This window comes from Ovis aries, chromosome 7 (genome assembly GCF_016772045.2).
Source record: "Ovis aries strain OAR_USU_Benz2616 breed Rambouillet chromosome 7, ARS-UI_Ramb_v3.0, whole genome shotgun sequence".
Lineage (NCBI taxonomy): Eukaryota > Metazoa > Chordata > Mammalia > Artiodactyla > Bovidae > Ovis > Ovis aries.
Genome location: NC_056060.1, coordinates 18595588 through 18608186, shown reverse-complemented (window position 1 = coordinate 18608186; position 12599 = coordinate 18595588). Strand labels below are relative to the sequence as shown.

General features: G+C 46.6%; 1 protein-coding gene across 4 annotated transcripts in view; it reads right to left on the bottom strand.

Moving 5' to 3' along the window:
• The window catches only part of THSD4 (thrombospondin type 1 domain containing 4), a 694305-nt gene that overhangs the window by 15283 nt on the left and 666423 nt on the right, over positions 1 to 12599 (bottom strand). For all 4 annotated transcript variants that reach the window (XM_042252121.1, XM_027971544.3, XM_042252122.2 and 1 more), the window contains 4 exons: positions 6069 to 6198; positions 4350 to 4554; positions 3666 to 3839; positions 763 to 936 (listed from right to left, as the gene is read on the bottom strand). In XM_042252121.1, coding sequence (XP_042108055.1) covers positions 763 to 936; positions 3666 to 3839; positions 4350 to 4554; positions 6069 to 6198 — 683 coding nt within the window. The remainder of the gene's footprint in view (positions 1 to 762; positions 937 to 3665; positions 3840 to 4349; positions 4555 to 6068; positions 6199 to 12599) is intronic.

The window sequence follows — 12599 nt, the reverse complement described above, 5'->3', positions numbered from 1 at the left end:
TACAGGATCAGTGGTGTGTCTGGTTTACTTCATTAGCATAATGCCCTCCAAGCCCATCCATGTTGCTGCAAGCTGCAGGATTTCCTTCTTGTTTTAAAGGCTGAATAATATTCCATTATAAACAAATACCACTGATTCTTTACCCATTCATCTGTTGACAGACACTTAGGCTATTTCCATGCTTTGGTTACTGTGAATAATGCTGTTACCCACATGGTAGGGGATGCAGGTATCTCTCCCAGATAACGATTTTCTTTTCTTTGGGTATATATCCAGAAGTGGGATTGCTGGATCATATCTATTTCTGCTTTTGACTTTCAAGTACAGCCCAAACTGACTTTATTAACAACAACAATACTTAAGAGCAGTAGAAGTTACAATTTATTGTGTTATTATACATCAGGCACCACATCACATACTTTGTAAATAACATTTCACTTCTAAAAATAACCTCATAGGTGCTGGCACAATCAGCATTGTATAGATAAGGAAACCTTGCTGGACCATAAGCCTCCTGAGGGCAGGGATATTTGTTTTGCTCAATGATATAGCCCAAGGGTTTAGAAGAGCACATAGTAGGTGCTCAATAAACATTGTTGACCTAATGAGGCTCCAAAAGCATAAGTAGCTTCTCTAGGGTCATGGGTAGCACAGATGAGATTCAAATTTAGCATCCCTGGGAGACACCAAGCCCTGTCTCCTGACCCCTCAGCTATGCTGCTTCTCACCAGGAACAGAGACACATCGGTTCTGGCCACTCACCTGACTCCAGCTCCCTGCAAACCACTCCACTTTGCCCGTGCAGGGCCCGTTGTCACACGGGGTGGCCTCCGCTGGCCGGTTGCTCCCGCAGCCCTCCAGGGGCAGGCTGCTGACGTGGTTGGTCATGCACACCACCGAGCGTGTCCGCACTCCAGCCCCGCACTCCGCTGAGCACTGTGAGACAGGACGGGCACATTAGAGAGGAGGCCTCCCCACAGGTTCTGTAGTCACTTTCAGAGGAGGTGAAGGAGGTCAGAACCCCCCCGCTCCCCTACCAACTCTTTCCCTTGGAAACCACTGGCCCTTGTCATTCAGTTTCCTCCATTATGGGACATCAGTATGGCACCTAGTCCGGGCTTCCCGGGACAGTCTTCATTCCAAATATGCTGTCCATGGTGGTGACCAATACAGTTACACTTGTCAGACTACCTGTTCTACCTGTTTTGGCTTTCAAGTTAAAAAATGCAGTTAGTCCCTTACATATAAAGGAGTTCCTTCCCAAGTGTATGTGTTAGCAGCTAAGTTGTGTCCTTATGGACTATAGCATGCCAGGCTCCTCTGTCCATGGGATTTTCCAGGTAAGAATATTGGAGTGGGTTGCTATTTCCTCCTCCAGGGGATCTTCCTGACCCAGGGATCGAACCCGTGTCTCCCAAGTCTCCCTCACTGCAGGCAGATTCTTTTACCACTGAGTCACCCAATTTGTTCATGCGTCCAACAAACTTAGCCTAGGTACCCAACTAACACAATCAGCTATATAGCATTGTACTGTAATAGGTTTATAATACTTTTCACACAAATAATACAAAAAACCCCAAACACATACAAAAGAAAATATTTTAATCTCACAGTACAGGCCCTTGAAAAGTACAATACAGTGCCAGCTACATCGCCGCTGCTTTCATGCTTGCGTCTGGACATCCTGGGCTTGAAATAGAGATCCTGTACTGCATGTAGCACCATACAGTAACGACACAAAAGCAGGACCACTCGTGGAGCTTGCACACACATGACAACGTGTGACAGACCCGTGAACTGACTTAGTGGCTGAACATGTGCGTGCACGCTTGCGTCTTTGAAAGCTCGAAACTTGAAGGTTCCTATGTAGAGGACGCACTGTATGGTCAGCAGCAGCAGGAGAGCACGCAGACTTGGGCACATGCCTGCCTGCTAGTAGCCGAGCCTGGCCTGGCCTGGGAAAGGAGGGTTGAAGTCTCTCACAAGACACTGCTGCCTGATGCTAAGGCAGGTGGCTCCATTCCTCAAAGGCTAGAGGAGAGCTGGGAGGCAGACCGAAATAAAGCGAGAGCTTGGTTGGGGAACCAGGCACATCAGTGTGTGTCCCAGCTCTATTATCTGAGTGGCTGGGGCTTCCCTGGTGCCTCAGATGGTACAGAATCCACCTGCAATGCAGGAGGCCTGGGTCTGATCCCTGGGTCGGGAAGATCCCCTGGAGAAGGGAATGGCAACCCACTCCAGTAGTCTTGCCTGGAGAATGCCATGGACAGACGAGCCTGGCAGGCTCCAGTCCATGGTGCCGCAAAGAGCTGGACGTGAGTGAGTGACTAAGCATGCACATACGTCTGTGGGTCTGGGGGCCCATGACCCAGTCCCTTATATCTTTTCCATCATTACCTGGATGGCTGGACACACTCCTGGCAGGAGGACTCTGGTTCTGCACTGTAACCAGGTTTCCAGGGGTTTGCAGGCACGTTACAGGGTGGAAGCACCCTGAGGGATTCTTCTAAGGGAAATGGTGCAGACTTGCCTAATTGATAGGGAGGAACTAAGAGGCAGCGACTCGTACCTCCATCCCGGTTAAACTTCCACAGTCTTCTGAAGAATTCAGAAACCCAGACACCGCTCATCTGATGAGCAGTTCAGCTGCCTTGGTCAGAAGACTCCTACTGCCCATCAATCAACAGCTTCCAGAAGAGCAGGCAGGCAAAACCATCATCTCCTCCCCCTCCCTCTCCTACCCTTAGGCATATCTTTTAATTGCACTTAGCATTTTTTCCTAAACTTTTTTTTTTATTGTGGTAAAATACGCATAACATAAACTTTACCATTTTAATAATTTTTAAGAGTAAAGTCAGAGGCATTAAGTATATTCACAATGTTGTGCAACCATTGCTGCCGCCCCTCTCTCCTCTAGGGCTTCCCTGTGGCTCAGCTGGCAAAGAATCTGCCTGCAATGCGGGAGACCTGGGTTCAATCCCTGGGCTGGGAAGATCCCCTGGAGAAGGGAACGGCTACCCACTCCAGTATTCTGGCCTGGAGAGTTCCAGGGACTGTATAGTCCATGGGGTCACAAAGAGTTGGACACGACTGAACGACTTTTATTTCACTTTCTCTCTTCTAACATAAATCTTATTTTTGTCTTTGACAGATGAGCTCAAAATGTTTTCCCTTGTACACAGGTAACTGGTGGGATAATGATGAGCTATATACACCTTTTAGCTCATCCTTGACACCTGACACCAGGGACCCCCAGGGTGGCCTGGCTACCGGGAAGAGGGAAGCTGGGGACGATTCTGAGTTTGTAAGAAGCAGGGAAGGGGCTTGTCATTTGCTGAGTGCCTGTTCTATGCCAGACATTCCCAAGATGCAGGAAAGGTAGGATGCATTTATGCACTTTATTTAGAACTTCATTATCTAATAGTCATGTGATGTGCTAAGGGGAATTAAATGAGTTCTTTCACACCCATGTCTTGATCTCCGAGACCCTTAGTCTTCATAGGAGCATAGGAAGCCTATGACAGTTCATGTCTAGGCCTCTCCCCAAAAGTCAGAAATCACCCTTGGGATTTTGAACTAGAGATCCCTGTCTGTGCAGCTTGGGGCACCTCCTGGTACACACTGCTGCCCATCAGCCCCACCTGCCCACCATCTTTCTCGCTCACCCGCTCGCTCCACTCAGTCAGGAACCAGCTTTTGGCGCAAGGTCCCATGTCGCAGTTCTCAATGTCATTGGGGCGGAGCTTCATGTTGCATTCCTCGTCGTCGACCACGTCCCCGATGTTGCTCACACACTTCACGTCCCGGGTCCTCTGTCCCACTCCACAAGGCACCGAACACTAAAACACAGCAAGTGCACGTCAGCGCGGTGGGCAGTGCTGTGTCCAAGGGCCCCCTCCTGTCAGGGGACCCTCGTCCTAACCCACCACCTGAGCAGGGGGCAGGGTAAGGCGTGACTCCTGGGTTGCTGTGCACCCAGCCATGCGATGCTGCCTGGGGAGGATCCCTGGCTTTCTTTGATCTTTTGGGCCTCAGTGCTGTCATCTGTGAAATGGGAGGGCAGGACGGCAAGGAGGCGTTGACTCTAGCATCACTGGTCTTCACTCCACCATGACACAGGGGAGAGGAAACCTGTGTGCGCACGGCTCCCATGGGTCACCCTGATGGAAAGCCGGCCCTTAAGTCTATCTGGCGACCAGCACTTCCTACGCTCTGCAGAAAAGTCCTTCCAGAAAACAGCAGGAAGAGTCCTCCTGGAGAGCCTACATCAGGTCTGGGAGGGGGCAGGTGGGAGCGTGGCCGCAAGCCTTGCAGGGGGCGCCCCAGAGCAGGCAGCCCCACCCGCGTACCGAGGTCCAGTCGGTCCGGATCTGCCACTCGCTACAGATCTTGAGCTGGCAGGTGCTGGTGGTCTCGGGCTTCTCCAGGTGCTGGCAGCGGTAGGGCTGCACCGTCAGGCTGCGGTTGGCGTACACCTGGCGGCACAGGACCTGGCGGTGCTGCATGCCCAGGCCGCAGGTCTTGCTGCACTCGGACCACTCCCCGATGTCCCAGCTGGTGCAGGAAGGAGAGAGCGAGAAGGACCATCACTTCCGTCACCAGGAAGAGAGCATCTCACAGGAAGCTGGCTGAGCCAACGGACCAGAAGCATCAGAATCGTTGGTTACGGGTGACCCCCAGCCTAAAGCAGCGCCTGGCAGCCTGCCTCCACCCACAGGCCTCCGTAAAGGATGGGACTCTGTTCCATTCCCTATTCATCAGTGATTAGGACCCATGCTCCGTAGAATTACAGAAAACCGAGAAGGGACAAGTGATTTTTTTTTTTTTTTAATCTAGTCACCAAAATAACTCCAAAGGTGAGTTTTACCACGCTGTAGTACATTAACCCACTTTGAGACTAACTTAGAAATCTTATTCCAGCCTTCATTATTCTTCATTAACTATTTGCACATCAGCATCACATATTCTCCTCTGTCATCCTGTCTTGTCACTTTCTTAAATAAGATATTAGCACATGTCCACTGTGTCTTTGGGTAAGAACTATGTTCTTATTAGTTTGAGAATTATGTTTTAGCCCCGTTTCAGGGCTTTTCCCCCTTGTTCTTCTAAATTGTTTGTTTGTTTTTTGGATGCGGACCATTTTTAAGTCTTTATTCAAAGTATTACAATAAGAAATTTTTGAAATATTTATTTTAAGAAATATTTATCTTTTTTATTTTTGGCTGTACTGGTTCTTTGTTGCTGCGCACTGACTTTCTCTAGTAGTTGAGAGCAGGGGGTTACTTTCTAGTCACAGCGCACAGCCTTCTCATTGCGGTGGCTTCTCTTGGTGTGATTCCTGGGCTCTAGGGCTCAGGCTTAGCAGTTGTGGTACACGGGCTTAGCTTCCTTGTGGCACGTGGGATCTTCCCAGACCAGGGGTCGAAGCTGTGTCCCCTGTATTGTAAGTCAGACTCTCAACCACTGGACAAACAGGGAAGCCCCAAATTTATTACAATATTGCCTCCAGTTTATGCTTTGGGTTTCTGGCCACGAGGCATGTGGGATCTTAGCTGCCCATCCAGGACTGAACTTACACCTTCTGCAATGGAAGGTGAAATCTAAACTGCTGCACTGCCAGGGAAGTCCCCTGCCTCGTTCTTCTAAAAGTGTCCCATTTATTAGTCAATAACTAACCCAGTACCTCTCCTGAGACGCTCCCCAGGCAGATATATTTGTGAGTTTGATAACTGTGTCTCTGTACACAGCTCACCTGAGCACTGACCACACTGCATTGTAACTCTTTGCTTTCCTCTTTGTTTCCCTTACCAGCTAAAACCTAGTTGCTCCAATTCACCAAAGGCTTCCTGGGAGTGTGCTCCTGTGGAAGCACATTCCAACCCGAGCTCCTGTGTTAGTCCTGAGAGACAGGCATGCTTGCTAAACAGATTGCATTTTATGCACAGATCAAGTTCCCTTTTAAATCAGATGTAGGCTGATTTAAAAATCAGATGATATTTACTACTAGGGTCCTATGCAAAAGCAACCTGAGCCAGAAACACACGACTGAAACAGAGAGGTCCTCTTACAAGGCTGGGCAAGGGAAGATGTTGCAGGGCTCCTCCTCGGGGGTCGGCTTCATGGCCAAGTCACAGTAGCTCTCAGGAACCTCTTCGTGAGTGTTTCTGTGCACACAGCGAAAAATAGGGTACTGTGATCCTGCAAGGACAAGAAGGAGTGTTTGAACACTGGGCTTTGGATGCAGACATGCAGAGATCCTGGTGCTGATGAAGAGAAGCCTCAGAAACAGAACTGTTCACACACACACACTCCTCCACCCTGAGTTGTCAACACTTCCTGCACAAGGGCTTTCCCAGGCACTGTAGGGGGCAACAAAGAGCAGTAGGAATAGTTCCTGTCGTCAAAGGTCTTATGACCCATTTGGGGACATGGTTTGAATATGTTCAATGGCAGATAAAAACACGTTTCCTAAGAGTTCAAGACAACAAGAGAGATTGCTAGGTAGGGGAGTGATTATAAAATGAACACAAATAATAATATCTTGAAGGTTTTCTGGAGACATGAAAGAGAACAGGCCTCAAGGAATCTAGCGGCATCATAGAGAGAGGGTTGATTTTGCGTAGCTGTGCACACGTGTATCTTGGAGGGAGGAGGCTGTTCAGGTTGTTGACCTAGAACAAAAGTGCATGGCAAACTGGCCTGTGAGTGTCAAGTATGTTGAAGAGACAGTCAGGCTGGGGCAGAGAAATAAGATATGAGAGAGGCTAGATAAGCAGCTGGCTTTGGCTTTGCAATCATTTTTACACATTCCCCTAGTAAAGTACTGATCTGATGGTATTTTAGTTATTTGAGTATATGTCTGCCTCTTATGAGACGGTGAGCTTCTTGGGGACAGGACTAGTTCTTGCTCAATCCTGTAACCCCAGTACAGCAGGGTAGTGAAGTGAAGTGAAGTGAAAGTAGCTCAGTCATGTCCGACTCTTTTCGACCCCATGGACTCTACAGTCCATGGAATTCTCTAGGCCAGAATACTGGAGTGGGTAGCTGTTCTCTTCTCCAGGGGATCTTCCCAACCCAGGGATCAAACTCAGATCTCCTGCACTGCAGGTGCATTCTTTACCAGCTGAGCCACAAGGGAAGCCCAAGTTTGTAAGTGCTCATAAAAGTTCGTTGAGCGAGTATTTTTCAGAGGTCTAAAATTTGTTTTTATTGCTTTCCTAAAAAACTACTAATGGCCTCAGGTTGTTTTAAATGCACAGCTGAGTATTTCGTGCTTAACAAAGCATAATCTATTTTGGAGAAAAAGTCAGAATTTGTTCAGTGAACTTTCTAGCTCTCAACTGGGGAAAAAAAAAAAAATGTGGATTCACTTCTGCCTACCTCTCTCTGCTACCCCCTGGTGGCACCACTGAAGTATTGCTAATGAGTGTTTAAAACTGACTGAATGTGCAACTTCAATGTCTGAGGAATAAGACGCTTTTTTTTGTTTTTAATAAATAATTGTCTTCCCACCCCACCCTCCCAAGTCCCAGTCTAGGCCAGTACCTGAATCCTGCTAGGCAGAACACTATCATTTATCCTACAGCTTTGTCTTAGTTCTGTTGCTAATTGGCCAGGCATTTAGAGTTTCTGAATTTCAACTTGCTATAATTTTAATTGTAACTAGAGGGATAATTTTGAATGTAAGTGTCTCTAAATACTTCATCAGCCACAAAGAGTTTCAAAGCTCCTTTAGGCTGGTCTTGGGTGACACACTGAGCCAGAAGCTGGTTCTTGTAAGAAATCTGACAGTTTGTAGGACAGTTTTGAATCAGAACAATCATTTGTTTAAACTACTCTTGCTGTAAAAATTTACAATGCAGCTACAACTTGACACCATTATTTTAAAATAATCTTCCAATTAAGTATCGTTATTAGCTAAGTAAAAAGCAGTGCTGGCTATAAAATTAATAGGAAGCAAAAGCTTATGTGGAATTAAATTTTGTCCAGTGACAAATCTGCTTCCATTAAGAGATTTTTTAATGAAATTCAACAAACATTAAGCACACTGTGCTGAGTTATAAAGATGAATAAGATTCAGTTCACAGCTTGCAGGATACCCACTGGGACTCAGCCATTAAGCGATTAAGCAAAAGTCTTATTATTTAGCCCATCCCTTTCCCTCCAGACCATGCGGGTTAAACTTTTCTACTTAGAAGTTTGTGGACTGGAAAGGAAAAGTAAGTACCCCAACTGCTTGGCATTAATGAGGGGAGAATTGAATGTCCCTAGCTAAAAGGATACAGGTTACCCTAGGAATACTCTGTGACTTGGAAATATGGATCCTGCTTGGGGCTGTGTGCACATGGCCACTGCCTGCCTCCCTCCACCTTCTTACTGCCTATACAGTATATTTGTTCATTGTCAAGTTCCAGAGTTTAGCCAAGGAAATAAATTCAGAGGCACACTTTCTCTGACGGTGAGAAAACACTAGCTCTATAATTCTTGACCCAATGACCAAAATGATTTCTTTCTTTAGGTCAGTTTATATTTCTGCAAAATGGCACCTCTTCATTGTCCAAGAACGCCACATAATTAGCCCTCTAAGTGCTAGCCAGCAAGAATGGGGTGGGGAGGTCAGGTGCTGGCTGGACTTCAGGCAGCAGGAAATATCTGGCATCAGTTGGTTGGGCTGGACGTTGAGCACGTTAATCAAAATGGAAGTACACTCCATTGGAGCGGGGAGCATACCACAGGTAAAATGAGGCAAGTCAGTGAAGGCAAGGGCCAGTGCAGAGGTCAGCGAGGCATTGTGAAGAGAGAGGTAAAATAAGGAGAAAGAAAACAGTAAACAACTCTAGTCTTTACACTCAGGGATCAGCTGAGCCAAGCCAAGAATTTGACCAGATAGACAGAGGTCTGGGCAATGACTGAGCAGAGTATGGGTCACTCTTGTCCACTGGTGACAGAGTTCTTTTCTGTGATGATGCTATCATGGTGCTGAAATTTTAACCTGAGAGGCACGTGTAGTCTGGTGAGCGCTGCCAGGAAGGACTGGAGAAGAGTTTTAGAGAGGGTTTTTGTGGGGACACAATGAGATTACAAAGCAAGTGAACTTGGGTTTTTGCAGAAAAGAGATGGACAGCCCTGGCAGGCTCAGAATTTCTGGGTTATGGCATACTTATCACTACACTGAGGACCATGAGATGAGCTAAATTTTTGTGCATCTGCCCTGCCTTCCTGCGCTGCACGTCTGAGACCATTGCTGGCTGGGAGCAAATCTTAGAGGGAGCAAAGGGGTCCCTCCATCGTGCCTGGGACAGAATAGACAGGCACCATTGGATGACCACCTGGACGAGTAAGTAGCATCCGTTCAGTGAACGCAAGGCTGGTGAGCAGCATGCAGGGTGGCAAAGGGCACAGGCTCTGTCCTTGTCCCACAAGACAATGCCTTATTGTCTCCAGCAGGCCTACATCTCACCTTACTGGAAAGGCTGGGCCAGGCTACATTTAAAGGCTGAGATGGAAGAGACTCTTCTACAGCTGCCATCCTCGACATCAAATCACACAACAGCAATTTTTATCCTGTTTATAAGTGCCTTGATTTCGTCTAGTTCCAAGTATATTTGGTTCCTTTAACTGGCATCGTGTACGTATGTTAGTTGTTCAGTTGTGTCTGACTTTGCAACCCCATGGACTATAGCCCACTAGGCTCCTCTGTCCATGGAATTCTCCAGGCAACAATACTGCAGTGTGTTGCCAGTCCCTTCTCCAGGGATTGAACCCCCGTCTTCTACATTTCAGGTGGATTCTTTACTATCTGAGCTACCAGGGAAGCCCCTTAACGGGCATTGTGCGCTTAGTTGCTCAGTCGTGTCCGACTCTTTGCGACCCCATGTACTATAGCCTGCTAGGCTCCTCCATCCATGGGATTCTCCAGGGAAGAATACTGGAGTGGCTTGCCATGTCCTCCTCCAGGAGACCTTCCCAACCCAGGGAAGGATCTTCCTGACCAAGGGATTGAACTCCTGTCTCGTGCATTGCAGGCGGATTCTTTACCATATGAGTCACCAGGGAAGCCCATGAATACTGGAGTGGGTAGCCTATCCCTCCTCCAGGGGATCTTCTTGACCCAGGAATCGAACCAGGGTCTCGTGCATTGCAGGCAGATTCTTTACCAGCTGAGCTACCAGGGAAGGCCAACGGGCATCATGCCACTACCTAAATGGTAGAATATCTAGGGACTAATACATGCTGATGTTGAGTTTCTGTGTCAAGTACATTTTGCGCTGCTCACTACACCAAACTGATGCTGTGACAGATCCTCACTAAACTGTTTTTGGCCTTAATGTATAATTATCTCTTGCTTTCTGTCTCCGTCAAGACACATTTAACAGGCATTTACTCTCCCTCATAAGGCTTATAAGAGAAGTCGGTACAATGACTCTCCAGTTTATGTTCTCTGTTCAGGTATTAAGTATAAGCACAATAAAGCCTACATAAGTCAGCACTCCAGTTCTGAAAGCATCATGGCACTAGCAAAGGTTCCAGACAGAAAGGGCTCCAGACCCCAAGAGGAACCAAAAACTTAGATTCGATTCTCCAAAGCCACTAAGTCAGTGCTCCTATGAAAAAGGTAAAAGCTTTAGAGGTGGTTGTGAAAGGTTTTTCCACGTGTTGATTATGCCAAGGTTCCCAAATTTTGTGCTCTCAGATACAAGTCTCTTTAAGAAAAGGAAAAAGAAAATCCCCAAAACAATACGCTGGGAGCTTCACAGTTTCCCAGTTGCAGAAACTTTCTGAGATACAGCCTTTGTTTCTATGATAACCTCCCCTCAAAGAACAGCTGTTTTGGGATCACAAATAGCACTTCACTATAAGCAGGAAGCTCTCACCATATATACGAAGGAAATCATGACTAAAGATTATACATACTCTTAAAATGAAGATCTAAGGCACCTGGAACAGAGAAGCAGCATCAATTTCCAACCCAGGTGCAGAACGTTAGATCAGGGGTTTCTGGACATCGTACCCCACATCTGTCTTAACTTTGGAGTGTTCAAGGACTCAGGGTTGTGAGCCCATGTCACAGTCCAGACTGATAATGATCTTGACTCTTTTACACACAGACAGGCTTGGCTTCAAGCCTATCACAACCTTGTTTTATTTATTTACATTAATTTGTATTGGAAAAGACTCTGATGCTGCGAGGGATTAGGGGCAGGAGGAGAAGGGGACGACAGAGGATGAGATCGCTGGATGGCATCACTGACTTGATGGATGTGAGTCTGAGTGAACTCCGGGAGTTGGTGATGGACAGGGAGGCCTGGTGTGCTGCGATTCATGGGGTCGCAAAGAGTTGGACACCACTGAGAGACTGAAATAACTAACTAACTAATTTGTATTGGAGTGTTAAGAGTCCCTTGGACTGCAAGGAGATGAAACCAGTAAATCCTAAAGGAAATCAATCTTGAATATTCATTGGAAGGACTGATGCTGAAACTCCAATACTTTGGTCACCTGATGCAAAAAACTGACTCATTGGAAAAGACCCTGATGCTGGGAAAGATTGAGGGCAGGAGGAGAAGGGGACAACAGAGAATGAGATGGTTGGATGGCATCACGGACTCAATGGACATGAGTTTCAGCACACTCTGGGAGATGGTGAAGGACAAGGAAGCCTGGCATGCTGCGGTTCATGGGGTCTCAAAGAGTTGGATACGACTGAGTGACCGAACAACAAATAGTTGCTTTAAATGCCGTGTTAGTTTCTACTCTGCAGCAAAATGAATCAGCTCTATGTATACACATATCCCCTCTTTTTTGGATTTCCTTCCCACTGAAGTGGACATTTAGGTCACCACCGGGCCCTGAGTAGAATTCTCCGTGCTATCGAGTAGGTTCCCATTAGTTATCTATTTCACACTTGGCAGTGCAAATGTGTCAGTCTCAGTCTCCCAGTTCTTCCCCTTCTTCCCCTCTGGTGCCCATACACCTGTTCTCTTGTGTCTGTGCCTCTATTTCTGCTTTGCAAATAAGATCATCTACACCATCTTTCTAGATTCTGCAGATATGTGTTCATATACATTTGTCTTTCTCTTTCTGACTTACTTCACTTTGTACAACAGCTTCTAGGTCCACTCATGGCACAAAAACAGAAATATAGACCCATGGGACAGGATAGAAAGCCCAGAGAAAAACCCATACACGTATGGTCATCTAATCTATGATAAAGGAGGTGAGACTATGCAATGGAAAAGACAGCCTCTTCAAGAAGAGGTGCTGGGAAAACTGGACAGCTATGTGTAAAAGAATGAAATTAGAACATTCTCTAACACCATATGCAAAAATAAACTCAAAGTGGATTAAAGGCCTAAATAAGGCCAGACACTATAAAACTCTTAGAGGAAAACACAGGCAGAACACTCTTCTACATAAGTCGCAGCAGGATCTTTTTTGACCCACCTTCTAGAGTAATGAAAATAAAAACAAAAATTAGCAAATGGGATCTAACTAAACTGAAAAGATTTTGCACAGTAAAATAAGCCATAAACAAGAAGAAAAGACAGCCCTAAAAGTGGGAGAAAATATTTGCAAACAAAGCAACCGACAAAGGATTA